Raw genomic sequence first — 26,164 nt, forward strand, 5'->3', positions numbered from 1 at the left:
TTGATTATAGCGTGTGATAAGATCGTCAACCTTGTTTTCAAGTTGATCAGTCCGGTCCCCAAGATTAGTTATATCCGCTTGTACATTTTTAAGAGCCAGGTGAAAACTTGCCGTAATCGAGTTTGTTAACCGCTCATGGAGGTCTGTAAGCTGTTGCGCAAGTACCTGTACCGTTACCAGGTCTGGGCCTTGTGCCTGCGGGAATGCGGTACGCGGTTGTATAGTGGACTCAGTGGTGAAGTGACCAGGAGAGGTAGCTATCGAGTCACTGTGTCCCGGAGAGCTAGACGGAGAGATATCAGCAAGTGCGCCATTGTCAGAGTCTCCGGCGCCATCTTGGACACGCTGTTTCTGAGATGCCGACTTCTGAAAATAAGGAGACATTGTGTCGGGTGAGACCTTAGTTCGGCGTTTCCCCAGCTCGACACGCTTTCCTTTGGTGCTCATATTCGCCCGATTAGCAAAAGTTTGCAATATAGAGGCTAAGATCGGGTAATATATCTCCCGTTGGGACGGAGCTCTCTGTCTGTGCGACCGTCCTACGTCATGGCACGCATGCGCCCCCCAAGGAGAAATATTTTCAAACTTTCATAACCTGCTGAATTTTGTAAAACAAACATGGTAATTAGGGGGTGTGGCCACAGAATGGGTTGTGGTCAAAAAAATTGCTGCGCTACGTGCGGGAAAAAAAAATTTGTCCCTCTTTTTACTTCCAAAATGTTGGGAGGTATGCAATATGCAGTGAAAAAAGTCTGAAAAATAAATGAATATATGTGAAAATACGCCTTTTTCAAATATCCACAGTTTTGCATATTTTTCCATGAAACAAAATGGGACAGATTCACCTGTCACCAGGGGTGTAACTACAGAGAGGGGCCCAGAGGTATAGGGGCCCCACCCAGCGGCGATTCTGGTGAAGAAGCTGCCTGAGGCAGCTCATCAAAATGCCACTCCCCCTCGCCCAGTGTCGGACTGGCCCGGCGGGACACCGGGAAAAAACCCGGTGGGCCCCGACCCTCGTGGGCCCCCGCCGGGCCAGGGCCCCGACCCTCGTGGGCCCCCGCCGGGCCAGGTCCCCTCCCCCGATGCTTGTTTTTTTAAAAAAGAAGGGATCTTCATTGATGCGCAGTGTGCGCACGCGTGCCGATGGAGCGCCGTGTGCGCAAACACACAGAGGCGGCACCATGTGCGCATACGCATTGAGGGGCGCCGCACGGGGGGCCTGTAAGGGGGGCCCTGGAATGGAGTCCCGGTGGGCCCCGGGCCCCCCAGTCCAACCCTGCCCTCGCCGGCTTACCCATCTGGTGGGGAGGCATCCGAGACAGGAACACTAGTGTGGAGAGCGCAACTGCACTCTCTCGCACTAGTAAAGCCGAATTTCCGGTTTCAAGACCTGTCACCCAGACACAAAAATCTATATATTAAAAGTCCTTTTCAAATTAAACATGAAATCCAATTTCTATTTTTTATTAAAGCATTCAGAGCTGTTGTAAGCTCATTTAAAAATCTCAGCTGTCAATCAAATATTGTCTGCCACTCCTCTATGCCATGGGCATAGGGGCGGGGCAGACAATTACTTTCACTTTCCATTCAGCACTTCCTAGATGTCACTGCTCTCCCCACATTCCCCCGTTCTCTTTTCCATTTAATTGTGTATCCAGGGCATAGGAATGGACATCGAGTCCCCCAATCTGTTGCACAAACAAGATTCTGAGATGATGCAAGGCTTGTCTTAATAACAGTGTCCCCTGCCTGCCTGTTATAATTATGAATCCCCAGACTGAAGGAAAGAAGATTCAAATAATTTATATAGTGTAATTAAAGTTAATTTTGCTTGACTAATGTGATAAAATAGGATTTTGAATAATTTTTTTGGGTGACGGGTCCCCTAAAAGTGCAGGAGCGCCGTTTTGCCGCCCCTGGAAATGTATCTGGCGCTGCTGCCTGAGGCGAGCACCCCTGGCCCCACCAGTCCCTAATACATTTACAATTTCAATAAATATTGGTAAAACAGGTCAACCTCTAGACATTTTGGTGGCAGCAGATATTTGCCCCCAAATTGTCAGAAATTGAGGAAAGTCATTGGAAAATATAAGAATGGGAAGGAGACTGGGGTACAGAGCCCAAAATCTGCTAACTCCCGACTTCTACAAAAGTCAGTCTCATTGCATGTTGGCTATTGTTAACAAAAACTACATTACCCAACATGCATTGGGATACACTGGCTTGGCACATTATGGCAAGAAAAAAAACTTTGGCTGGTTTCCAAACTACAAACCAGCCAAAGGCTCAAAAAGTAGCCCAAATCCATACCTTAGCTAGCATGTACTTTCAAAACCCCTCTAGGCTTTAAATTAGTAGCACAATTTGGCTGGAAAACCACCAGCCTGGCAACCCTGGCTGTAGGGTTGCCACCTTTTCTGGAAAAACCTGCCTGTGAAAAAGCTTGCAAAGCTGACTTCTGCTACATTGTTTCAAAAGGCACTGCAGCAGTGCAGTAGGCGAGTAAAGCACAGTTTTGGATTTCTATTGCGTTCATATATCACCTTTCAAAACCGCCGAACATCTGGAATTAGAATTACACTTTCATTAGGGTTCATTTAAATTTTGGGTTTGCATTTATCCGCCAGCTCCCCAAATTGCTCCTTGATCAACAATACAAACGTGCTTAAATATTAGCTGGTTTGGCTGCCGTAGAAACTGGGGGGTTTTCTGCCTTGTCAGCTTGAGAGCAGGAGGACAGGCTGAAAAAACTCACTAAATCCACACACTGGGAGTGATATAGAAAGGAAGGTTGCACAAACTTGTATTTGGAGGCCACAGCAACATTACATGTCAAGGGCATTGCTAATTACAGTACAGGTAAATGATCAGTTATCGGAAAACCTAAAAGTTCCGAATTACAGAATGGCTGTCTCCCATGGACTACATTATAATAAAATAATTTAAATTTTTAACAATTTTCATTTTCTCTGTAATAATAAAACAGTACCTTGTACTTGATCTCAACTACAATTTAACTAATCCTTATTGGAAACAAAACCAGCCTATTGGGGTTATTTAATGTTTACATGATTTTCAAGTAGAAGTAAGGTACTGTATGAAGATCCAAATTGCAGAAAGATCCATTATCCAGAAAGCCCCAGGTCCCAAATAATCCAGATTTTTATTTATTTCCTTTTTCTCTGTTATAATAATGGACTACATTATAATAAAATAATTAAAATTTTTAACAATTTTCATTTTCTCTGTAATAATAAAACAGTACCTTGTACTTGATCCAAACTAAGATATAATTAATCCTTATTGGAAGCAAAAACAGCCTATTGGGTTTATTTAACCTTTACATGATTTTCCAGTAGTCCTAAGGTATAAAGATCCATATTACAGAAAGATCCGTTATCCGAAAAACTCCAGGTACCGAGCATTCTTGATAATAGGTCCCAAACCTGTTTTTAAATTATTTCAGAAGTATGGACTTCTGGTTTCAAACACTTGGTACTCTTACACACTAACCTTCCCCAGTATATGCTTCATTGGCTACAAGAAAGAATAGATAGAAGTAGGATTTATGTTATTTTCAGGTAATAGTTCAATAAAATGACATTATTTTGCTCAGACAGCCATACTTATGTATTAGTTAGCTATAATTATCTATATATTAGTTCAGGTAGTTGGGAAAACCCCAAACATGGGGCTACCAGTAGAATGCCAACTTGATTTGGAAGGAATCGCTTTAAAGGGAATATTCATTAAACAGTGAAAATAGAGTTCACTATAGTGTAATCCTCAATTACTGCAATATGAATTTTAGGGGCATTAGGGGAAAGAGTGATTGTTGTATATTCTCCTATACAAATCTCTCTCAGCACAACCCACAAAGCACAATATGGAAATAACATTTAAAATGTAAAAAGGGATTAAGAGACTGAATTTGAGTTTTTTCCAAAACGCATCAGTTAATAGTGTTGCTCCAGCAGAATTCTGCACTGAAATCCATTTCTCAAAAGAGCAAACAGATTTTTTTTTTATATTTAATTTTGAAATCTGACATGGGGCTAGACATATTGTCAGTTTTCCAGCTGCCCAGTCATGTGACTTGTGCCTGCACTTTAGGATGGAACTACTTTCTGGCAGGCTATTTCTCCTACTTAAAGGAACAGTAACGCTAAAAAAAATTTTATTAAAAAATCCATTCTACCTACACTAATAATAGATCTACCATGCATAAAGTGTATTCATAGCAATGCTTTATTAAAAAAATACTGTTAGAAAACACTGCTTCCTGTCTACTGGAGAACGGTGATATGGCGACTCACTCTGCAGCTCTGCACTCCGCATCTTCTCCCTAACCCGACTTCTGCCAAAACCGGAAGTTATGAATCCGGAGCCCACAGGCTTGAGGCCAGTTACATAGGTGAGATCCTGGCAGCCTAAAGCCCCTGTCCGACCCATTATCTCCCTGGGCAGCAGCTCATCTGCCCTCCCTGGGGGCATCCCTTCATCCCCCTCCAGAAGAGAAGTGAGCAAGAGGAGCAGATCTGCAAGACTCTCTTGGATTTACCTGTACAGCTCTGCCTCGCGATGGGATCTCAGCTGCATATGGTGCAGCACTTACCCGACCCTTGCTGTATGTTTGTATGTATGTGTATGTATGTGTGTATGTAAATGTAATGTATTTATGTATATATGTATGTTTACCCTTACAACAGCAAGCGTGGGCAGCTGTGACTGCAGCCTCTTGGGATCAGTAAGTAAGAGGCGAGTTCTTCCCTAGCAGAGCGCACGCAGGAGCGTGTCTTCTGCTGAAGATGTCCTAAAATGCATCTCACCCCTAGGCTTATACTCGAGTCAATACGTTTTACAAGTTTTTTTAGGTAAAATTAGGTACCTCGGCTTATACTCGAGTATATGGCCATGCCCCCTAATTACCATGTGCATTTTATTAAATTTGGCAGGTTATGGAAAGTTTGAACACATTTCTGGGGGTTTTCTTTCAGGTTTCTGGGGGTGTGACTTTCAGATTTTATGTGTTATTAGTTTTGCTAAAGAAGGTGAATTGTAATTTAAGCTGCAAGTTACAGTTCCCCCTAGAGAACTGCTTATTTTATTTACAAGTGTTTCTTTGCTTATCTTAAATTGTAACAAATGTATCTAAGTGCACCTGCGATGTATATTGGTATATTGGGCTCTCTGCCAAAAGACAATTACATTTTAGAAACTTTGTATGTTTTTATGGCTGTTCAGTGCAGGAGTTCAAAAAGAATGTCGAGACGTTTCAGTAACAATTCGGGAATGCAGGCTGAACTGTCAAAACCGGTACTATCCTGCGAAAAACAGGACAATTGGGAGGTATACGAAACATGAAATGACTTGCATCAATCAAATGAACTGTGTTGATCACATGTATTATCCTTTAGCTGTTATGCTTCCCAGTACGTTTGCAGCTTTTTGATATCTGTCCTACTTGATGTTCCTATAAAAATGTAATTAGATATTTTATTTGTGATGCAGAACGTGAGACTGTGGAACATTTTGTCTGCTATTGCCTGTCATTTTTGTCCATAAGACACACAGCAAAGGGAGGGTAATCAGTTCTCCTTCCCATAATGTATTGTTTTTAAATAGTACACCACAAATAAAGACTGACCCTTTAAATTAATATCTAATGTACAAATAAGCATTTCTTCTAACCGTGCTGTGAAAACAAGTTCATGATGCAGGACAACTATTGGCTTGAAAGCAACATGTTGCTCACCGACTGATTGGCTGTTGCTTCCAGTTGCCTTAAAGGGCACCAATCATAACCAAAATCATTTACTAAGTAAATACACTATGTAAAAGTTCAAGAAATCAGATTTTTAAAACAGTTAGAATTGTTTGTATAATGTAAATGATCAGCTCACTATACCTTCTGCAAGATCTCCCCTATCTCCACTGCAGTTCTAACTGAGGCAGCCATCTTGGATTTCACTGGCTCCTCCTACCTATATCTTCCCAGCCAACTGCAGCTCTGAAAACTCGCACATGCTCAGTTAAAATTCCTTGTTGCTTATCAACCCTTCTAAGCTATTTTCAAATCAGCCAAACCTCTGTGTTAGCTGCTGTACAGTAGTACTGCCACCTGCTGGAAGTTAGTGTGTGCCCTTCATTTGCATAATGACATCACCAGCAAGGGACAAGATAGGGAAATCTCCTGCTACTTCTAGTGGAGGCGTTTACTTAAACAAGGCATTCTGGGTAGAATACTCAAAGCAGTGTTACAATCTGAGCATGCTCCTGAAATTTGCATATTAGAGTCTCTGTTATAGTCACAGTATGGCCTCCCTCAGTGAAAGAACCCATTTGACAAAGTAAGGGATTTTTTTAAAACCTGCAGTTTTTTCAAAAAACTATATATGTAGTTTGATTAAACGTGTTTAGCTTGTACTGCTCAGATTGTTAATATGTGTTTGATTTTGGCTGTGATAGGTGCCCTTTAAAGCAGGTGTTTATTTTTTAATTATTGGCTTGGAGGGAAGTTTTGGTTGTATGAACCAAGGTATAAAGCCAAACGATGCCTCCTGTAGGCTGCCAGTCCACATTAGGGGCTTGCAAACTGCCAATCAGAGCCCTTGTTTGGCACCCCAGCTTTTTGCGTTGCTCCCCAAATCTTTTACAATTGAATGTGGCTCATGGATCAAAAAAAGGTTGGGGAGCCCTGCAATAAGCTATGACTTCATTATTTGTTTATTTATTTAAGATGCAAGTTCCCTTCTACTGTGTAGATAAACAAATGTAAGGTTTGGGCAACTGTGGCAAATAGCCACTTCTGTTTTCTAGAACACAAGGAATCCCAGCTGTTGTAGAAGGATTTACTAGGAATGTGGATATTTTGTACAGCAAAGTAGATTTAGCAAGGCAATACTATATACAGTTGTTGTTTCATGTTTCATGTTATGCCTGCAAAACAACAACGACAAAATAAATTATGAACTAAGAATTGTTTACACTGAAAACACAGGAACAGCTTATTTCTTACAGTGTTAACTAAAATCTTGATTGGTTCCATGAAACTAGGTAGGGGAATGTTTGCTTCTTCATTAAAACTGCATATATTATAAGATCGAAATGCTTTCTATCCAAACGAATGTTAAAACTTATGAAGCAGTAGAAACAGCTAGTTTCTTCAAATGATCCATGAACACTTGTAAACTGACGTCATCCGTTAGGATTGGGGCTCCTGATTCCTGGAAAGAAAAAAAAACAATTCAGTCCAGAAAACATAAATTTTCAGATTTTCCACATATTCAGTCATTTTACAGGATTCCTGCTTTTATTTTTAAGTTCCCCTACGTAGTAAGGTGAATGCATACCAAGGGGCAGATTGATCAAAAAAAAATTTTATTCCAGGTTTCAATTTTTTTTCCCACCCAAACTCACACATTTGAGTTATATTTTCGAAAACTCGAATGTCTGAGTTAATAAGAAATTTTTCTGGAAATAAATCGATCATTACAGTTTTTTTCCCCCATTGTTTTTCATGCAAGTTTTTGACATTCAAATTTTTCCATAAACAGGCAAACATTCCTAATTCTAGTTTATCCTAGGTAAAAAACCCTTACACAACTCACAAATTTAATTCTTGATAAATCTGCCCCTTAATGTCATCTTGCTGCCTTTCCTCAAACTTGTGCCAGTCTTGAGCTCAGGTAAGAAGAACGTTCTGCCAAAATTTGTCCCTTAGGCCCAGAGGTACTTACTGATCAGTTTTTAAATAAGCTGGAATAGTTTTCATTTGAAATTCTAATTATGGAAGCAGCTCTAACAACTCTGTCCTTCAGGAACTGCATTTATTGCTGGGGTAATTTGGAGGATGGGTAAACTGAAAATTCCTGCCCTCAGCTGCTTTGGTAATACACATTTCATTGGAATGTGTCAGTATCACTTTTAGTCTTACTTTCCTGCTCAAATCCTACCCCCAGTCACCCTTTTATTTTAAAACCCATTTCACAGAATGCAGCAAGGTGTGTTTGGGGAAATTCATTATCAACAGTGTGGTGGCTCTAGTGATCCTCTGATGATAATAATATGGTCAGTACGGACATACCAAAAGGGTAATTTTGATTGGCTGCTTGCTGAATGAAACAAACCGTTACATTAAAGGGATACGGTCATGGGAATTTTTCTTTTTCAAAATGCATCAGTTAATAGTGCTGCTCCAGCAGAATTCTGCAGTGAATTCAGTTTCTCAAAAGAGCAAACTGATTTTTTTATATTTCATTTTGAAATCTGACATGGGGCTAGACATATTGTCAGTTTCCCAGCTGCCACAAGTCATGTGACTTGTGCTCTAATAAACTTTAATCACTCTTTACAGTTGTACTGCAAGTTGGAGTGATATCACCCCCCCCCCAGCAGCCTAGCAACAGAACAATGGGAAGGTAACCAGATAGCAGCTCCCTAACACAAGGTAACAGCTGCCTGGTAGATCTAAGAACAACACTCAATAGTAAAATCCAGGTTCCACTGAGACACATTCAGTTACATTAAGTAGGAGAAACAGCAGCCTGCCAGAAAGCAGTTCCATCCTAAAGTGCTGGCTCTTTCTGAAAGCACATGATCAGGCGAAATTACCTGAGATGTTACAATTAAAAAAAAAAAAAATACACTTGCTGGTTCAGGAATGAAAATGAAATGTAAACAGTGAGGGTCAAATTTGCCCATGGGCAGTAACCCATGGCAACCAATCAGATTGCTGCTTTCATTGTTCTACTTGCAGCTGGCTTTAAAAAGCTAATCACTGATTGGTTGCTATAGGTAACTGCCCATGGGAAAATTTGCCCAGTGTTGATAAATGAGCCCGTGTCATTTAGAAAAAAAAAAAATCTTAAAAATCAGAATTCCTTTTATTTCACAAGTATGTGTTGTCCCTGAAACTGGGCCATGTTTTGGGGGCTTCTTGTCACCTAGTATAGCCTTAATTGGGAACGCATGTAATAAGTTTGCCCAGACTCTCCCAACACGGACTATATGACATACCTTTCTCAAAATATTTGTAATTTTATCCATAGCCTTAGTGGGCTATGATTGTTGCAGTGATGGTAAATATATAACATTAAGGGGGCTATTTCTTTAAACTCAATTTATTATTATTTGTATAATAAAAATCCAACCAAACTCCCACCCACGATCTGGTAGAATCTAATAACAATTCAGATCAAAAATTGTCCATGCGAGCAAAGTCTCTACGAAATCGTGTGACAATTCAAATTGTGCAACTTATTCGAATTTATCAAATGAAAAACTCTGATTGATCACATTATCGAATAAAAACCAGCGTCAGCCTAAAAGTTTCGAAATTCATGATGGCAAAAAATATTTTCCAATTGTTAAAGGGAGCATCTGCCCTCGAATTTTACATGACTTCAACAGGTTTTAGCAGCTTTCGAGTATAATAAATCTTGAAAAATTTGCATCTCTTTCCCCTCTAAAAATTCGAGTTTTTATATATAAAGCCGCTTAGTGTTCTCAATGCAAAATCCAAATCTAATCAATTACATGTGCTGCCAAATGTAGTAAATAAAATCAGGTTGCTCTCCTTTATAAATATTCAGATAAGGTCTCATTAGCAATTTCTTTTTCGCTTCTTTTCCCCATTGAGACCCAATATCTAGCAGTGACTAATACTTCTTTATGAAAAAAATGTTAATATGCACAATTTTAAGACAGCTTGTCCTCATTAAAAAGAAACTCAATGCTTGGTATAAACCATTGCTACTTGTAACACTCCCAAATATTTTAGGTTCTTGGCTTTACCTGTCCCCAGTTGTAAAGGTTGTTGTGTGTCTGAGAAGGATTCACTTTGGAAAGAAGAAATCTTGCCTACAAAAAGGTAGAAGAAATCGGTTTCAAAATTCATAATTTCTCTTCACCATACAAGTGCCAAGTACTGTTATATAATTATGGATATCATCGAGCATTAAAAGACAAACCAACTATTGACAAGTTGGATCTAAATTCATGCTTCTTCCAATAAATATTGTTTGCTGCGACATTGCCCCTCATAAGTGTAGCCACTAAATTTATTCCAGACTCCAGTGAAACCTCTTGTGGCCAATATATAGTGAAACATCAATTTTACATCCTCTGTTTTCCCTCATTTTACATTGTTGGTTTGTGGTCGCACTTATATGTTATGCATAATACATTTCCCTGATTTTACACCATTTTTTTCTGGTTTCCTGAAAAACGTAAAATGGGATTTCTACTGTATACATGTACAGTGTAACGTCTGCTAAATGTCTTCTGAAATGTAGTTACTATTGAACAATGCATCTCCTTAAAACACAGGCTCTTTATTTTAATAGGCTCAATTTAATGCTACCGATTTGAACACTACTTTACAAGTAATTTGGCTGTATAGCTGTGGGGACATACCTGACTACCTCCGTGTTCTGTATTGATGTAGCGTGGCATTGGGAACCTGTTCTGTAAGATTTCCTGGGCATCGTCTAATGGAGCTTGCAGAAGTTGCTTGAAGTTTTCATACTCGGGCATGTCGTGGTAACCAGCATTACGCCACTGTGCAACAGTCTGTGAGAAACACAAAATAATGTTTAAAAAGAAAAAAGGCAGGAGATTAATTTAAAAAAAAAGTCAGAAACACTGGCGCTACACCCCCTCCAAGGAAAAAACACACGTCCCACAGTTAAAGTGACATAAAAAGGCAAAACAGGTCTAAAAAAAATGAGAAGTATTCAAAACCAACTGCGAACAGTTCTACCTACCTCACCAAGGTAGATAACGATCTGGAAGAAGGTGTCCATAAGCAGAATTCTATCAGCTAAAATGCTACTGCTGTCCAGCAGAACGGGCTGAGAAAGAAACGAAAAACTGTGAAGAACTGGTAGAGCATGAGATGAAGAATAATATTTTAGCGGAGTTCTCCAATTACCTCTGGAGGTCCATAGAAAGAGTAAGAATAAAGGATTGGCTGGATCATGATCAGTGACTGTGTCAAGTCTTGTCTGGCAAAGTGATGGCGATAGTACGAGGACTCATCTGGGCTGTTATTGAACACTTGCAAGAAAGGCGATCTTCTCAAATGGAACATGAACTGTACATGGATAATAGAAATGGTTAGGAGGAAAAACATCCCTAACACTGTATATCTCACAGCGCAGGTGTGGGAGTTATTATCTGGAAACGAGTTTATGACATATCTCAATAGAGATTTGTTCTGTTATGATCATCTGAAGAGCTACAGCTCTGGAAGACAACTCCCAGTATTCCCCACCAAAATCTATTGATAGCAGTGACCTATAGCTACTGCAGTGCATAATACTTTACCTTACCTGCTAAATATATTACAATCAGAAAATGTACATACATTTACAGAAAAACTATTCTGTTTTATGGACCTTGTGATCTTCTGATAAAGGGATTCTAGTGAGCTAGAAAAAATAAACACTTCATGCTCAAGAACTCTAGTTTACAAGCTTTCATGGTGCTACTAAACAATTCTTGATGTCATGTTGCCATTGCGGTGCTGGAAAACATCTGGAGTCATTTTTGCTGCAACTCCACTCCCAAATTGCTATAGCGCCAGATTCACTATACCCTTATGTTAAAGGACAGATTTACATCAAAATGTCATGAAGCAGTTTTCTTTTGTAAATTCCTCCATTGTTCTGTGGCATTAAGATCTGGGCTGGTGAATTTGCAAAACAATTAACGGGATACTGTCATGGGAAAACATTTTTTTTCAGAACGCATCAGTTAATAGTGCTACTCCAGCATAATTCTGCACTGAAATCCATTTTTCAAAAGAGCAAACAGATTTTTTTTATATTAAATTTTGAAATCGGACATGGGGCTAGATATATTGTCAGTTTACCAGCTGCCCCCAGTCATGTGACTTGTGCTCTGATAAACTTCAGTCACTCTTTACTGCTGTACTGCAAGTTGGAGTGATATCACCCCCCCCCCAGCAGCCTAACAAAAGAACAATGGGAAGGTAACCAGATAACAGCTCCCTAACACAAGATAACAGCTGCCTGGTAGATCTAAGAACAACACTCAATAGTAAAAACCCATGTCCCACTGAGACACATTCAGTTACATTGAGAAGGAAAAACAACAGCAGCCTGCCAGAAAGCATTTCTCTCCTGAAGTGCAGGCACAAGTCACATGACATGGGGCAGCTGGGAAATTGACAAAATGTCTAGCCCCATGTCAGATTTCAAAATTGAATTTAAAAAAAATCTGTTTGCTCTTTTGAGAAATGGATTCCAGTGCAGAATTCTGCTGGAGCAGCACTATTAACTGATTCATTTTGAAAAAATCTTTTTTTCCCATGACAGTATCCCTTTAAGTAGGAGAGATGACAGCCTGCCAGAAAGTAGTTTCATTCTAAATTGAAGGCACAAGTAACAGGACTGGGGCAGCTGGGAAATGGACAATATGTCTAGCCCCATGTCAGATTTCAAAATTGAATATAAAAAAAATCTGTTTGCTCTTTTGAGAATTGGATTTCAGTGCAGAATTCTGCTGGAGCAGCACTATTAACTGATGCGTTTTGAAAAAAACATGTTTTCCCATGACAGTATCCCTTTAAGTTGGATTGGACCCATGTTTTAGAGATGTGTAACTCAAGCCAGTCTCATTAAGGAACAATTCTAATTTACATTTTATAGAACTATTTCTGAAAAGATGATTGTCTGCATCGCCATGTGTTATCATTTTTACTATCCTTATATCATTGATCCGGAAATAAAACCAAATATATAACCACAAACAGTAAAGGAATTTTACCTGAGGATACAGGGAAAAGGAGTCTGAGAGTCTGAAGGATGAGGTGTCATCTTTATTATACTGGCCAAACTTCTGGCACTGTTAATTAATGGATGAGAACAAAAAAAGGTTATAAATAAATAGAATTAAAAGCACAACTCAATTGCTATTCATAGTCTTATTTCTAAATATGTCAAAGGCAAGTAAGTCTTAATAACCTTATTCATGGTTAGGGTGGAAGGTTTTTATTATACACAGCAATGAACTGGTCCAGCAAACAAGTATTATTTGGATACAGCTAACTCCTACAATTTACTTATTCTACTCATTTCAGCATTATTTCTTTGAATAAGGAAAATGAACTAGCCATTTATAAATTATGAAACAAACAGCCTTTAGTTCTGTCACTGTCAGATAGTCACAGGGTTTTGTGATGCCTTTTTCTTTGGCTTTAGTTCTAACAAAATTAAACTTTGCGGGGAAGGTCATGGTTGATGTTACTATTTTTTAGTGGTCCAATGTTTCAGAGAATGTGATGATGTATAATTAAATTATTTTAAAATAATGCTCTTTTATCAGGGCCAGGGTGAGGGGAAAGTGCATGGCCCTTGGGATAGCAGCACACAATACCTTTTAAAGGAATAGTTCAGTGTAAAAATAATAACTGGATAAATTGATAGGCTGTGCAAAATAAAAAATGTGTCTAATATAGTTAGGCAAAAATGTAATGTATAAAGGCTGGAGTGACTGGATGTCTAATATAATAGCCAGAACATTACTTCCTGCTTTTCAGCTCTCTAACTCTGAGTTAGTCAGCAACTTAAAGGAATTGTTCAGTGTGAAAATAAAAACTGGGTAAATAGATAGGCTGTGCAAAATAAAAAATGTTTTGAATATACTTAGTTAGCCAAAAATGTAATGTATAAAGGCCGTCGTGATTTTATGTATAACAAGTCAGTCAGAGCACTACTTCCTGCTTTTCAGCTCTCTTGGATTACACAGACTGGTTACCCTGGTTACTAGACAGTAACCAATCAGAGACTTGAGGGGGGGCCACATGGGTCATTTCTGTTGCTTTTGAATCTGAGCTGAATGCTGAGAATCAATTACAAACTCACTGAACAGAAATGTACCATATGGCCCCCCTTCAAGTCGCTGACTAACTCAGAGTTATAGAGCTGAAAAGCAGGAAGTTAGATTCTGGCTGTTTTATTAGACATCTGTTCACTCCAGCCTTTATACATTACATTTTTTCCTAACTAACTATATTAGAAACATTTTTTATTTTGCACAGCCTATTTATTTACCCAGTTTTTATTTTCACACTGAACTATTCCTTTAAAGTGGGACATAACTTCTCAGTAAGTTTGCAATTGATCATAAGCATGCAGCTCAGATTTAAAAACAACAATTATGATCCATGTGCCCCCCCCCCTCAAGTCACTGATTGATTACTGCCTGGTAAACCAAGAGAGCTGCAAAGCAGGAAGTAGTGTTCTGCCTATTATGTTAGATATCCAGTCACTTTAGCCTTAATACATTACATTTTTGCCTAACTATATTGGAAACATTTTTTATTTTGCACAGCCTATTTACCCAGTTTTTATTTCTATACTGAACAACTTCTTTAAGAAATACTTTTATTGCTTATGGTTTCCCAGTAATACTTTTAATTCACTTAAAATGTCCTTCCAAAACTTTGGAAAACTGCAAAGCTGAAAGATAAATTACTTGATTTCAAAAATCTAAGAGTAAACAAGTTACATATATAAAAGAGCAATACAAAATATTACATACATATATCATAACATCTAACATTTTCAAACTCTCTTTACAGCTACCCTTTGGATTCACAACATTAGTACTTATTTTTAAGTACTAATTATGTAGGTGAATTTAACAGGATGATTGATATATAGATATATTTTTTATGCAAATATTTATATATTTGTATACACTAGTATACATATTTCAATATAAATGGAAGATGTCTGCATTTTAAAAAGTAAGCAATCATTCTGTACAAGTTCAAAAGACCTTAATATCAAAGCACAAGAGTTCAGGCACTTACCAGTCGGATAAGCTGCCTATCTAACCATCTGAGAACATCTGGACCCTCTTCAGACTCTGCTCTGTAAACTCCTAGCCGGGCCATCAGCACTGCCGCTGCTTCTTGATCAAATGCTGCTTCGATGTGTTGAATCTGGCTCTGAGCATCTGCCCAACTTGGGGGAAAAAGCAGCTGTTGTAATTGCATGTTACTATTTCTAGGATTTGCTTTTTGATTATTGAAGTAAAGTACTTAAAGCTAAAAGAAAAAAAAAACCCAAACACTTACTTTCTAGCAATTGTGGTGACCCTGATCCGTTTCTGTGTACTAGAATGTTGGTAATGGGTAAGAAACTGTACTGCCCCACGTCCACCTTGAGGAATGGGTGCATTGTGCTGAAAAATAAATGCTTTAAATAAGGACTACAGATTGGGCATGCAAATATAGGATTTCAGTTACACTTTCTGCATAAGCCATATTCCACTGTAATTTATGTTCTTTATTCTCAATGCACATGAGCTTTGTCCAGCAGCAAATGCTTAGTGACAACACAATCTATATTGATGTCATGTGCTTCCTACATATAAAGCTCTCCAATCATTTTAAAACATTTACAAACATATTACAGATAATATTTATTTGCCCCACATCAGTCAGCCACCTAAAACAACCACAAACAATATCACCAAACGGCACGTCTAAAATGGAATTTACAACTTACTTGATTCACCACTTCAAAATAAATTGCAAGTGTGGTGGTTGGATCCAATCCACAAATTTTCCAGTGGCTCGTTCCTCCGACACCCAGTTCCTAGAATGAATGATAAATGGTTTTAGCATTACATTCCTGCTCCATTGCAACAATGTACATTTAAAAAAATTAAATCATTCACAGCAAATGATGTAATATTATCATTGTAATATGTATATACATTTTTTTAGGTAAGGTAAGCAGGCACTCTTTTCTTAAAGGAATTGTTCAGTATAAAAATAAAAATTAGGTAAATGGATAGGCTGTGCAAAATAAAAAATGTTTCTAATATAGTTAATTAGCCAAAAAAGTAATGTATAAAGACTGGAGTAACTGGATGTCTAACATAATAGCCAGAACACTACTTTCTGCTTTGCAGCTCTCTCTCTCAGTGGCAGTAACCAATCAGAGACTTGAAGGGAGGCCACATAGGTCATAACTGTTGCTTTTGAATCTGAGCTGCATGCTGAGGATCAATTGCAAACTCAATGAGCAGTTATGTCCCATGTGCCCCCCCCCTTATAGTCACTGACTAACTCAGAGTTAGAGAGCTGAAAAGCAGGAAGTAGTGTTATGTTATACATACAGTCACTCCAGCCTTTATTCATTAAATTTTTGGCTAACTATATTACATAGTTACATAGTTAAATTGGGTTGAAAAAAGACAAAGTCCATCAAGTTCAACCCCTCCAAATGAAAACCCAGCATCCATACACACACCCCTCTCTACTTTTAATTAAATTCTATATACCCATACTAACTATAGAGCTTAGTATCACAATAGCCTTTGATATTATGTCATTTTATATTTTACATAGCCTACCTGTTTACCCAGTTTTTATTTTTACACTGAACTGTTCCTTAAATACCAACTCTGTTTTGACAAACAACAGTGGTCTTGGAAAATGTGCTGATACTAAGGCAGCAGAAACTAGACTAGTGTTGTGATATATGCCTATATACTATTACAGTGTGCCAGGAATAGTATCTTTAAAGGTATTTGTGTGCCACGAATGGTATTGGCTACCAGCAGGTAAGAGTACTATGATTGCCATTTTTCTCTCCGAGGAAACCACAGCTATCAAAATGCAGTGTGCCACTGCTCCAACAGTAATTCGTTTGTCAGTATTATAACCATGTACCATCAGGCAAAAGACAATAAGCTTTTGGAGAGGTTTCGATTTTCTGCTACAGGCTTGAAGGGATTACACATATACTCAAGAAATACTTACATTTTCAGAAACACAAGGGCCTTTCACATTTAATGAGACACAGGGTCCAATGGCACCAGAAATTTTCAACTCTCTTGATGTCTGTTTAAAAAAACAAAAAAACAAACAAACCGAGTTTTGAGTGCAACAAATACACAGAAATAAATATACATTATAATAGAGGATAGCTTATCCAAGAACCAAAATGCATACAATTATGGGATCTTATCTGGTAACCTGTTATCCACCAGAAATTCTTCACATTTTATTGCTTTATCTATTCTCAGTACTTTTTACTTGATAAGCAAATAGGAATAAATTCAAAAACAATATTTTTGTTTTTGAATATTTAAATTGTATTAGAAGCTTCAACGTTTAGTGCTCCAAATTAGATAAAGACCCTGTGTCTAAAAAATCCCAAGTTCCAAGAATTCAGGAGAATAGATCCAGCACCTGTCCTTTTGTCAAACATTTCACATTTTCTTTAAATTATTATTATGTTGCCCCTGGAGCACCGTAACTTGCAGGCATGCTACTATTCGAGACACTGAGTAAGGAATTAAAGAAAAATAATGCATGTAGGAGAGAACAAGAGATAAATGGACTGGCTGACTCATTTCTTACTCACACATCAGTGAATGACAGCCATCTAGCCATCCTTCTTTTGTTCTATTTGACAGTTAAAATTTCTCAATAAAAGCATTGCTATAGCTACAAATCAAAACCTTACATGAGTTGCTGCATGATCCTTTAAAGCACCCTCAAAATAGTTTATCAGCACATATTTAGCACCTTTTTAACAACTAAAATTACATCTTACAGTTATACGATGATTAACTGTATACACCTATGTATTTTACTATAGGATATTTTTTGTCACATTATAAATACCAAGAAAGCGAGGTTTTAATTACATAATGGATGAACTGACCCAACGGTCTGTGCCACTTCTAAGTCTAGCAATGACTATGTCTCAAAATTAGCTTACCTTGACATCTAGATTTGCCCCAAAAGCCATTTTAAATGATCCATTTAGATCTTTAGTAAACACTCTCTGGAATGTTTGTTTAAAAAGGGACGTGTTAAAGGAATCTCCAATCACAATTTCTCCACTGGCAAGGAAAAAAAATAGAATTAAAAGGTAGAAAATCCACAAACAAAACAGAAATGATAACTTGCAATATCTATCTATCTATCTATCTATAAATATATGTGTATGTATATCATACCCAGTGAGGTTTGAACAGCATTTCATCTCCAAAAGACCAGTCTGATCCAAGGCACAAGCATAAATGTCAATGCAGTGACCATTTGCTGCACTGCGATTTGCCAAAGTTTCATAGTGCTGTAAAAAAATAATAAATTTTTACAATACAGATTAATCAATTACAGCCCCCCTCGAGGACTAAGACCCCACCACCAAGCATAGAAATGGGGAAGAAATTGAGTATCTGTACCTTAGTAGCTTTTTTCATAAAACGTGCATTGTCTTTCTCAATGTCATGCCAAGATCGGATGGGTGTCTTAAGTTCATCTCCAACTACCATGCCAGGCCCTTGTGTTGGGGGTCCCCCTGTAAACAACATTATTCTGGCCCCGGTGTTTGGAAGTGTCCCCTGCAGCAGGAGAGTATAATATAATATATATTTTATAATGCAGAGATACAAAATGTTTATAAAAAACAGCTTGTATGAAAATTATAGATATCTTTCTATGCATCATATATCTATCTATGATATTCATCTATCCGTCTGTCTATTGATCCATCCATCCGTCTGTCTAGCCGTCTATCTATCGATGTATGTGACTTTGCAACACATAAAATGTGGCATTACCTCCAATAATCCAACAGCTATAGACAAAGCTACACCAGTAGATCGAAGAGGCCTTTTCCCTTGAGGCACAGGCCAGGGATCACGTTGCAATTCCCCAAGCAAATCTGTTAGATTCATGTCAATTTTATGAACTGGCTGCAAGAACCTAAAAGGCATGGGAGGGGGAAATAAGTTATTAATGAACTTTATTCAAGATAATGTGCAAATTTGTAGTACAGAGGGAAAAAATGCCAGAGAGGCTTTTAATGTCCATAGAATAATGACATGTGGAGCTTTTTGATCATCATGGTGCCGTCAGGGAGAATCACAACTGCAAAAAGCTCTTTCCATGCAGCCACTTTCTATTCATATGAACAGATAAAGCCTGCCTATAGTAGAAGCTGGTGCTGTCAGGAAAAAAACCCAAAAAAGTACAATGCATAGATCTTACCGACTAGACAAAAAGGGCTGTTCCTGGGGCTGAAGTGGCCTTCCTTGCTGTGCTGGCGCTGCAGCCTTTGAAAGTCCCAACATATCCTGAATTCCAAGTAAGGAGCCAAATGTTAAAATTGTTGCAATACTTGTATTTTAAAGTTCAATTTTTTAAACCCCCAAGCTTTGCTACTTTAATGTCACATTTCCTTTTGAAATAAGCGCTTCATTACTTAAAAATTATAATACAATATAGTAGAGGTGAAGATATGAAAACAGTTAAAAATGCAGCATAATGGACACACAATGCTATGCTCTTTATTAAAGCTACAGAATACCCACAGGAGTAGTATTGCACTTCTTCCCAATGGATTAACCGCAATAACATATCTAACCTGTATTTGTTTAGCAGTCAGATCTTTTGTTCCTCTAAAGACGTAGCTCTTAGAGATCCCATCGCAGCTCAGTTCATGCACTTGTACCATTCTGCCAAAGGTGATCAGACCAACCAAAGCATCAGGGGGGAGCAGGCTCAGAGACATCTGCAGGGACTCCTTGAGAGCTTGCAGGTCTTCCTCCTCTAGACATGTATCCACCACATATAAAAATACCAATGGTGTTTGAAGCCCTCGCTGCAATTAAAGCAGTGAAATTTCAAGAGTTTATGAAAAAAAAAAAATGTTTTTCACAATTTATTATACAACTACACAATTATTTGTACTAAAGTGAAGCATATTATCTATTTGCATTTCATGAACAAAATCAACCATCAGTTATATTTTAACTAGACTTCTGCCATCCCCAAAGTTTTTTTTTTGGCAACCCTTGAAGATCAGGCATTCTGCTGAACAGGTACTCCGTGGCATTTACAAATATCCTGTTTAAATAGAATGTCTGCCACGTAATGGTTTGCCTTACATAATTAAAATTTCATGAGCGAGGCTAACCTATTAAATTATTTGCACACGTGGCTCTTATTCCATTTTATACAGCACTCAAGCAGGCTGTAGTTTTCCCTTAAACAACAACAACTGTATTGATAAAAAAGTCAAAACTGATTTTTTTTTTTTTGTAAAGATTAAATAAACGCAAGGCTTAAAATCACCAATATTGGACAATGTCATGTTTGCATCATACGTAAAGCCATACTATACCTGCACGATGTATTCAATTGTGGAAAACTGTGGCATTAGTTCTGCAGGCTGATTCACTTCTGATATTCCTGCATATGTTGGAGGGAACTGTGGAATATGCGACACAAAGTCAATATAATATATAATTGTAATATATGAATGTCATATTAAATCAAATATTATTTATAATTAATATATGGTGACATGCTATGTTGACTAAAATGTTCTTCACAGCACAGCTTGATAAACATTTAAAACACTGAAATTCTTCCATTGTAAATGGCAATAAATACAGCTGGATGACTTTTCTTCCATAGCTTCTGTAAAGGTTACCAGCTCTGCTTGTAGATTATGCCTTGCCTTTCATGAACCCCTATGTATTTCATGCTCTCATGATGAAGATTCTTCTCTTCTTACAATTTGGTCTGCTAAAAAGTATGGCGATACAGACTTCTCATTTCTACAATTTAGCATACAAGTTGTGTACCCTGGATTTGCTGAAATTACTACTGAAATGTAATAGTGGTGGTTGCAATGTATAGGGATGCATTTGTGATTTTGGACATAGACTAGTTGCTAGGGCTCTTATATTTATGTGAAAAGACGCTGAATATGTAACAATTAAAGCACAAAAGCAACCAATCACCTACATTTCTTCAGGCAAGTGGTTTAGGCAAGAGTAGACGAGTAACAATCTTTTCCTGATACATAGGGGCCAACTGATCAATGACACATTAACACAAGTGTCAAAAGAAGAAAAACTTTCCTGAAGCTTAGAAAGTTGTCATGAATGGAGAATATATTGAACTTCTGGGAACACAACAGAATAATAAGCAGGACCCTTTTTACCATGTATTAGCCAATATTTTATGTAATCTAGATAATTAATGTATACAGCCTCTCTTGTGTATGTTCCCATGTATTACTGGAATAATATGACTGAAAAAAACAAAAACAAAACACAAATACAACTAAAACTATCTTTATTTGCATGGTTCTTAACGGAATTCAATTACCTGGTTTCGCTGGAAACAGAAATTACATGCCCACAGTTTAGCTCTGTAGTCCACCTGGCTGTAAATAAAGAACATTGCTGTTTAATTAACCTGCCATATATGGAATTTATAATCTGTAATATTAGCATGTTTTGTCTGTGTGATACTTGAAATATGGGCCTTTTAACGAAGTTGAAATACTAATAACTGTTGCACATGTACAAAAATACAAAATCCATATTTATTACAAGGTGAAAAATATTTCATTGATGTTATTAGAAATGTTCACTGTATTTATGTGCATATCGTTGATCTGATTCACCCAAATCACATTGCTGAAATACAAATAAACATAGAAAGGAAATGGCATCCAAACTGGACCTTGATACTTGTACTTAACTTTTGGTAGATGACATAAGTAGAGTTTGCTTAAATATCAAGGAGTAAAGATACTAGGCATGAGACTGCTGTTAGGTACAAAGGGAATACATTTCAGCTTCCTAAGCAGTGGGCAAATTAGATAAAACAATAACAATAGACTATTTTTTATAATATTAGAGTAGTGGGGGAGATGATACTTACCAAAGTGGATTAAGTACTGCTTTGCAGGTTGGTCTGGTGCAGAGCACTGGCTCATACTGAACTGGTGGGAGATCCGGACGTTCCTTCAGAGGAGTAAAAAGGCAACCCAAAGGTACAACCATCCGTGTGGCTTCCAGTCGGCTGGAGGGCCACACGTTCCAGCTGAAGCGGACACCATCCCGCTCCTCATTTTGTTGAATAAACTCCAAGTAGGTAGCCATAGAAACACAACAGCTGAAAAAGGAAAAGATCTTCCATTTAACATAGTATTAAAAGCAACTTTATCCCATTTCTGTATTATATTAACTTCTCATCTTGCATTGTATGCGTGGTTTTTCTGACCAAATAGAATTCTTGTTTCATTCATTAAAGTGCAGTAACGTATTAAAGTGCAGTAAAGTATTAAAAGAAGTGAAGGAAAACTTGCAGCCCACCAATAGCATATTAAGACTATGTGCACCCACCTTTCCAACAGTGATTGCACAGAGTGCAGACAGTTCTACTAGAACCAGTACAGAACCATCTCCCCAAGGGGGGGTTCATGTTTAGGACCCTGAAGTGGAAAAGCTTCACAAAACCTTCCTGAAAGCACTCCAGTTATTATATTCATACCGCTCAAGTGAATGTAGCAGCTCAGGCAGTATTAGCCTGCTCAGTATTGGGATGGGGTAAGTGTTGATGGGCTGGGGGCAGCTCTCAGGAAACTCTGGGGGCAGCTCTGCAGAGCTATTTAACAAAATCAACAGCATTGTTAGTAATACCAAACAGTTTAAGGAACATGTTAGTATCACCTTAACATTCCAGAAAATACAACTGTAAGTTATTAATCAAACAGCACAGCTTTCTGTTTGTTTAAACAATTCACTCTTTTTCTCTCAGTTTCTCACAAGATGTATTATATATATATGGGACCTGTTATCCGGAAACCAGTTATCCAGAAAGCTCCAAATTATTGAAAGACAATCTCCCATAGACTCCATTAATCAAATAATCCAGATTTTTTTTTTAAAATGAGTTCCTTTTTCTCTGTAATAATAAAACAGCACCTTGTACTTGATCCAAACTACACTATGAAAATCCAGATTACAAAAAGATCAGTTATCCGGAAAACCCCAGGTCCAGAGCATTCTGTATAACAGGTCACATACCTGTAGTAGTATTCCATGACATGCTTATATCATGAAAGACCTTAAAGTCAGCCATTCCAATATACATCCAATGCAAATCTCCCATTGCTTTAAAGTTATTTGTATATGTAATCAACTAAAAGCAGAAAGCCAGAAACTGTCTGCTTATATTCTCTGATTCTTGAAACAATGTTGCAACTGATTAACAGACCTGGAGGAAAATGGCCATCACATTGACTTGAAGGTAATGTAAACCTTAGTTGGCACATCTGCACAGAATGCAAAATTAAAATGCAAAATTAAAATGCAAATTAAATTAAAAAAAAAAAAAGCATATGCAAGATACTTTCAAACATGCAGTGCTGACACAGGGAAAAGCTTAGGTTTGCACTTTGCTTCCTTACAAATTAACATCATTGACAAGTCACCATATCACAACAGATAAGAAGTCACTCCACTAAGAACATAATACTAAAGTACAAAGCTGATTTTTCACTGAAGTTGTATTTTTTCCCATACTCTAGTTCAGTGTTAGACAATGCTGGGTGATTGATTTTATTTAGTCACATTTCTCGCAAGCAAGTTGTTCAGCAAACAAAAGACTAACCTGAGAAGTTGCACTGAAAAGCTTAGGTCACCCAACAATACACCCTACATGCAATGATCCCTAGAGGCGGGGCCTAGGCATTAGCACAACAATGGCTGCTCCCCCAACAACTGCCTGTGTAACCATTTCATTTTCTCACAGGTCACCTGTCTTCCAACTGCCAACTGAGCAATTAACCATGGACATCTCCCAGCAGCTGTTGGATAGACAATTGTTTGTTGTCCAAAGAGAAGATGTGTGCCCAATTTGGTCTACCAGGCAGGGCACCAATCTGAAATGACACATATTTGGAGTAGAACTGTTGGGTGAAGAGCGTGGGCAAGGTCTTTTGCTAACAGGGTGTTCCAGGCACTTCTAATAAAATACTGTTCAAAGTGTATGACTAAGCAGAGTTGGAAGGCAATATCAGCCAGTTAATATATATAACATTACCGTGGTGTGTAGTTCTACCTTAAAGCAATGGTCATAAATGCAATTAAAGTCAAAGAAAAACTATTCCTCCGTTAAGTCCAAAATGATATACAGTGGTCATGTGATGTCCCAGAAAACCCCCAGTCCAAGGGTTAAACTTCATTTGGTAAAGCAAATCAAAAAAAAAAATCAAAAATGACCTACTGTTTGGTGAAAAAGTAGCCCAAATATTTCTTAAAAGTAAAAAAATCTTTATTAGGATATACATTAGCCTAACGCGCTTCGTGCCAACGCTACTTTTACACTAAACAGTGGGTTATTCTTGATTTTTTGTTTTTGATTTGCCAGTTCCCACCCAACCTTATTCCCTACCATATTGTGAAATATCTAAGATTCCAAGATAGTAGTTCTTGGGGGGGGTCCTTCCATCAGAGCAGGTAAATTGTATTGCTGGTGTGTGGGGTTGTCTCTGGCCTGTCATTTTATCAGCCCAGATGGTAGAAGTGAGGCCAGTGTTAATGAGAAAAAGAACAGACTGAAAGGCCAGTATTTACTTCCACAAAAATGGATATCCTTAGTGGCAAGAGAATTAGATTGTAAGCTCCGCTGGAACAGGGGATAAGATGTGCGATAAAGAATAAAGTATAACAGGCCCAGGATTTCATAGGATAAAGCCTATTTAAGCCTGGCAATGAGGGTGAATTCACGGCACAACATAAAGAGAAGCCTCACACATTTAGAAGTAAGGAATTCCCAGTCTATCAAGCTTCATAGGTAGGTGGGTGTCCTTCTAGTGGGGTTGTAAAGGGATCCTGGAGCTTGTAGTTCATAAACAAATTGAAACCCCAGATAATATCTCACCTTTATCTCATTCACTACAATCACCGCTCAGCCGCCCCTCTGGTTCCCTAGCCGCTGTTCTCCGGTATCCGGGTCGCGTTTCCTTCCTGCCACGGGAAGTACAGCTCAGCAATAGGCTGGCTCCGGTCAGTGACGCAAAAACAGGGCGGGGTGGAACGCTCCCCGCCACGTCAGTAGTCAGGCTCCAATAGGAGAGCAAGGCTGGTACGGTATGTCTCTGACGTCTCTTTTCGCCCTAAACCCTCAGGCTCTACAAAATGAACCTGGTTTACCTCAGGGACGGGCAATGAATGTTCTAGAACTACAAGTCCCAGAAGTCCTGAAAGCGGTGTAGCTGAGTGAGGGATGATGGGACTTGTGATTGTACGGCGTCTCGCAGTCTCCTAAACATGCTGTGTGTGCCCATAAGAAATATGGCGCACTCTGTGCTTAGTGTACGGAACGCATTTTAGGACATCCTGCTGCGAAATACCTGTCCTGCATGCGATGTCCTATGCCTTCGGAATGGCGCATCGGTTGCTTTTGCCATAAAACCATCACCCATCCTCCAATATCCATCACATATACTGAATTGTTTGATAGGACACTAACCGTTAAAACCCAGGAACCACATTCAAATATAAAAAGTGTTGGTGGAGCCACACAAACATGAAAAAAGTTCTTGCTAAATATGGTCTGTGAATGACTGTGATTGAATATTTGGTAGCTGTATGAAGCCCTGTTTGGCAGTACATCTGTGTCTTTATGCCTTCAAAACTTTTCTCCAAGCCAGGAATTAAAAAATGAGCACCGGTTTGAGGCCACTGGGAGCACAATAAAAGGGGTCTATGAACAACAGGTTGCCACCCGGCCGGTATTTTACCAGCCTGACCGGTAAAATACCTGCCGGGGCCGGTATTACAAATTTACCGGCAGTCAAAAGGAGCCCTCGGCCTGCCCCCAATCCCCTGCAACTTACTTTTTCTTTTGCCTCTTCTAGCGTCCATGGGTCTCCGTTGCGTGGACCCGCCCCCTTTGATGTCACGTCACGCCCCTTTCAGCCGGTAAATTTTTTTATAAAAGGTGGCAACTCTAGTTGCCACTAAACCACTAGCATAGCCACTAGTTCACTGGCATAGCCTATAGTGTATGCAGAATATTTCAGGATTCCTTTGTATTGGTTTCATTACTGGAAGCGTTGGGAAGCACCTGTCCAGCCATAGATATTTATTCTCTCTGGCCCTCCATTGTGATATACTAAATGAGTGGCAATAAACAGTGCCGGATTTACAAAGTGGGCGCCCCTAGGCCCACTGCCGTTTGTTGCCCCTGTCCCCTCCCCTTTATTCGTGCAAATTTTCATAATCTGGACCGGAGCAATGGGGATTGGTGCATGGGAAATTTAAAAAATGATTGTTTTTGAACAAATGTGGGTGT

At 38.5% G+C, this 26,164-nt stretch overlaps 1 protein-coding gene across 1 annotated transcript; it reads right to left on the minus strand.

Annotated features, from left to right (window-relative positions):
* Positions 1–6,840: 6,840 nt before the first annotated feature.
* Positions 6,841–24,985, minus strand: sec23a.S (Sec23 homolog A, COPII coat complex component S homeolog). Its single transcript, XM_018265113.2, has 20 exons — positions 24,749–24,985; positions 21,743–21,976; positions 21,182–21,239; positions 20,187–20,273; positions 19,428–19,664; positions 19,052–19,137; positions 18,622–18,766; positions 18,244–18,402; positions 18,016–18,131; positions 17,775–17,898; positions 16,808–16,888; positions 15,546–15,635; positions 15,113–15,219; positions 14,846–14,999; positions 12,796–12,873; positions 10,937–11,098; positions 10,770–10,856; positions 10,420–10,575; positions 9,799–9,864; positions 6,841–7,229 (listed from the first exon to the last, which is right to left on the minus strand). The coding sequence occupies exons 2-20, from the start codon at positions 21,961–21,963 to the stop codon at positions 7,140–7,142; spliced, it is 2,304 nt and encodes a 767-aa protein (XP_018120602.1). The 5' UTR covers positions 21,964–21,976; positions 24,749–24,985; the 3' UTR covers positions 6,841–7,139.
* Positions 24,986–26,164: the final 1,179 nt, after the last annotated feature.

Source organism: Xenopus laevis, chromosome 5S (assembly GCF_017654675.1).
Source record: "Xenopus laevis strain J_2021 chromosome 5S, Xenopus_laevis_v10.1, whole genome shotgun sequence".
Lineage (NCBI taxonomy): Eukaryota > Metazoa > Chordata > Amphibia > Anura > Pipidae > Xenopus > Xenopus laevis.

Excerpts from the sequence above, each read along its gene's own strand:
- sec23a.S (XM_018265113.2), bottom strand. The coding sequence starts at position 21,963 with ATGGCTACCTACTTGGAGTTTATTCAACAAAATGAGGAGCGGGATGGT. Across the intron at positions 12,874-14,845 it reads ATAGGCAGCTTATCCGACTG|TGCCAGAAGTTTGGCCAGTA; the intron begins GTAAGTGCCTGA and ends ATTAATTAACAG. Across the intron at positions 7,230-9,798 it reads ACCTTTACAACTGGGGACAG|GAATCAGGAGCCCCAATCCT; the intron begins GTAAAGCCAAGA and ends TTTTCTTTCCAG.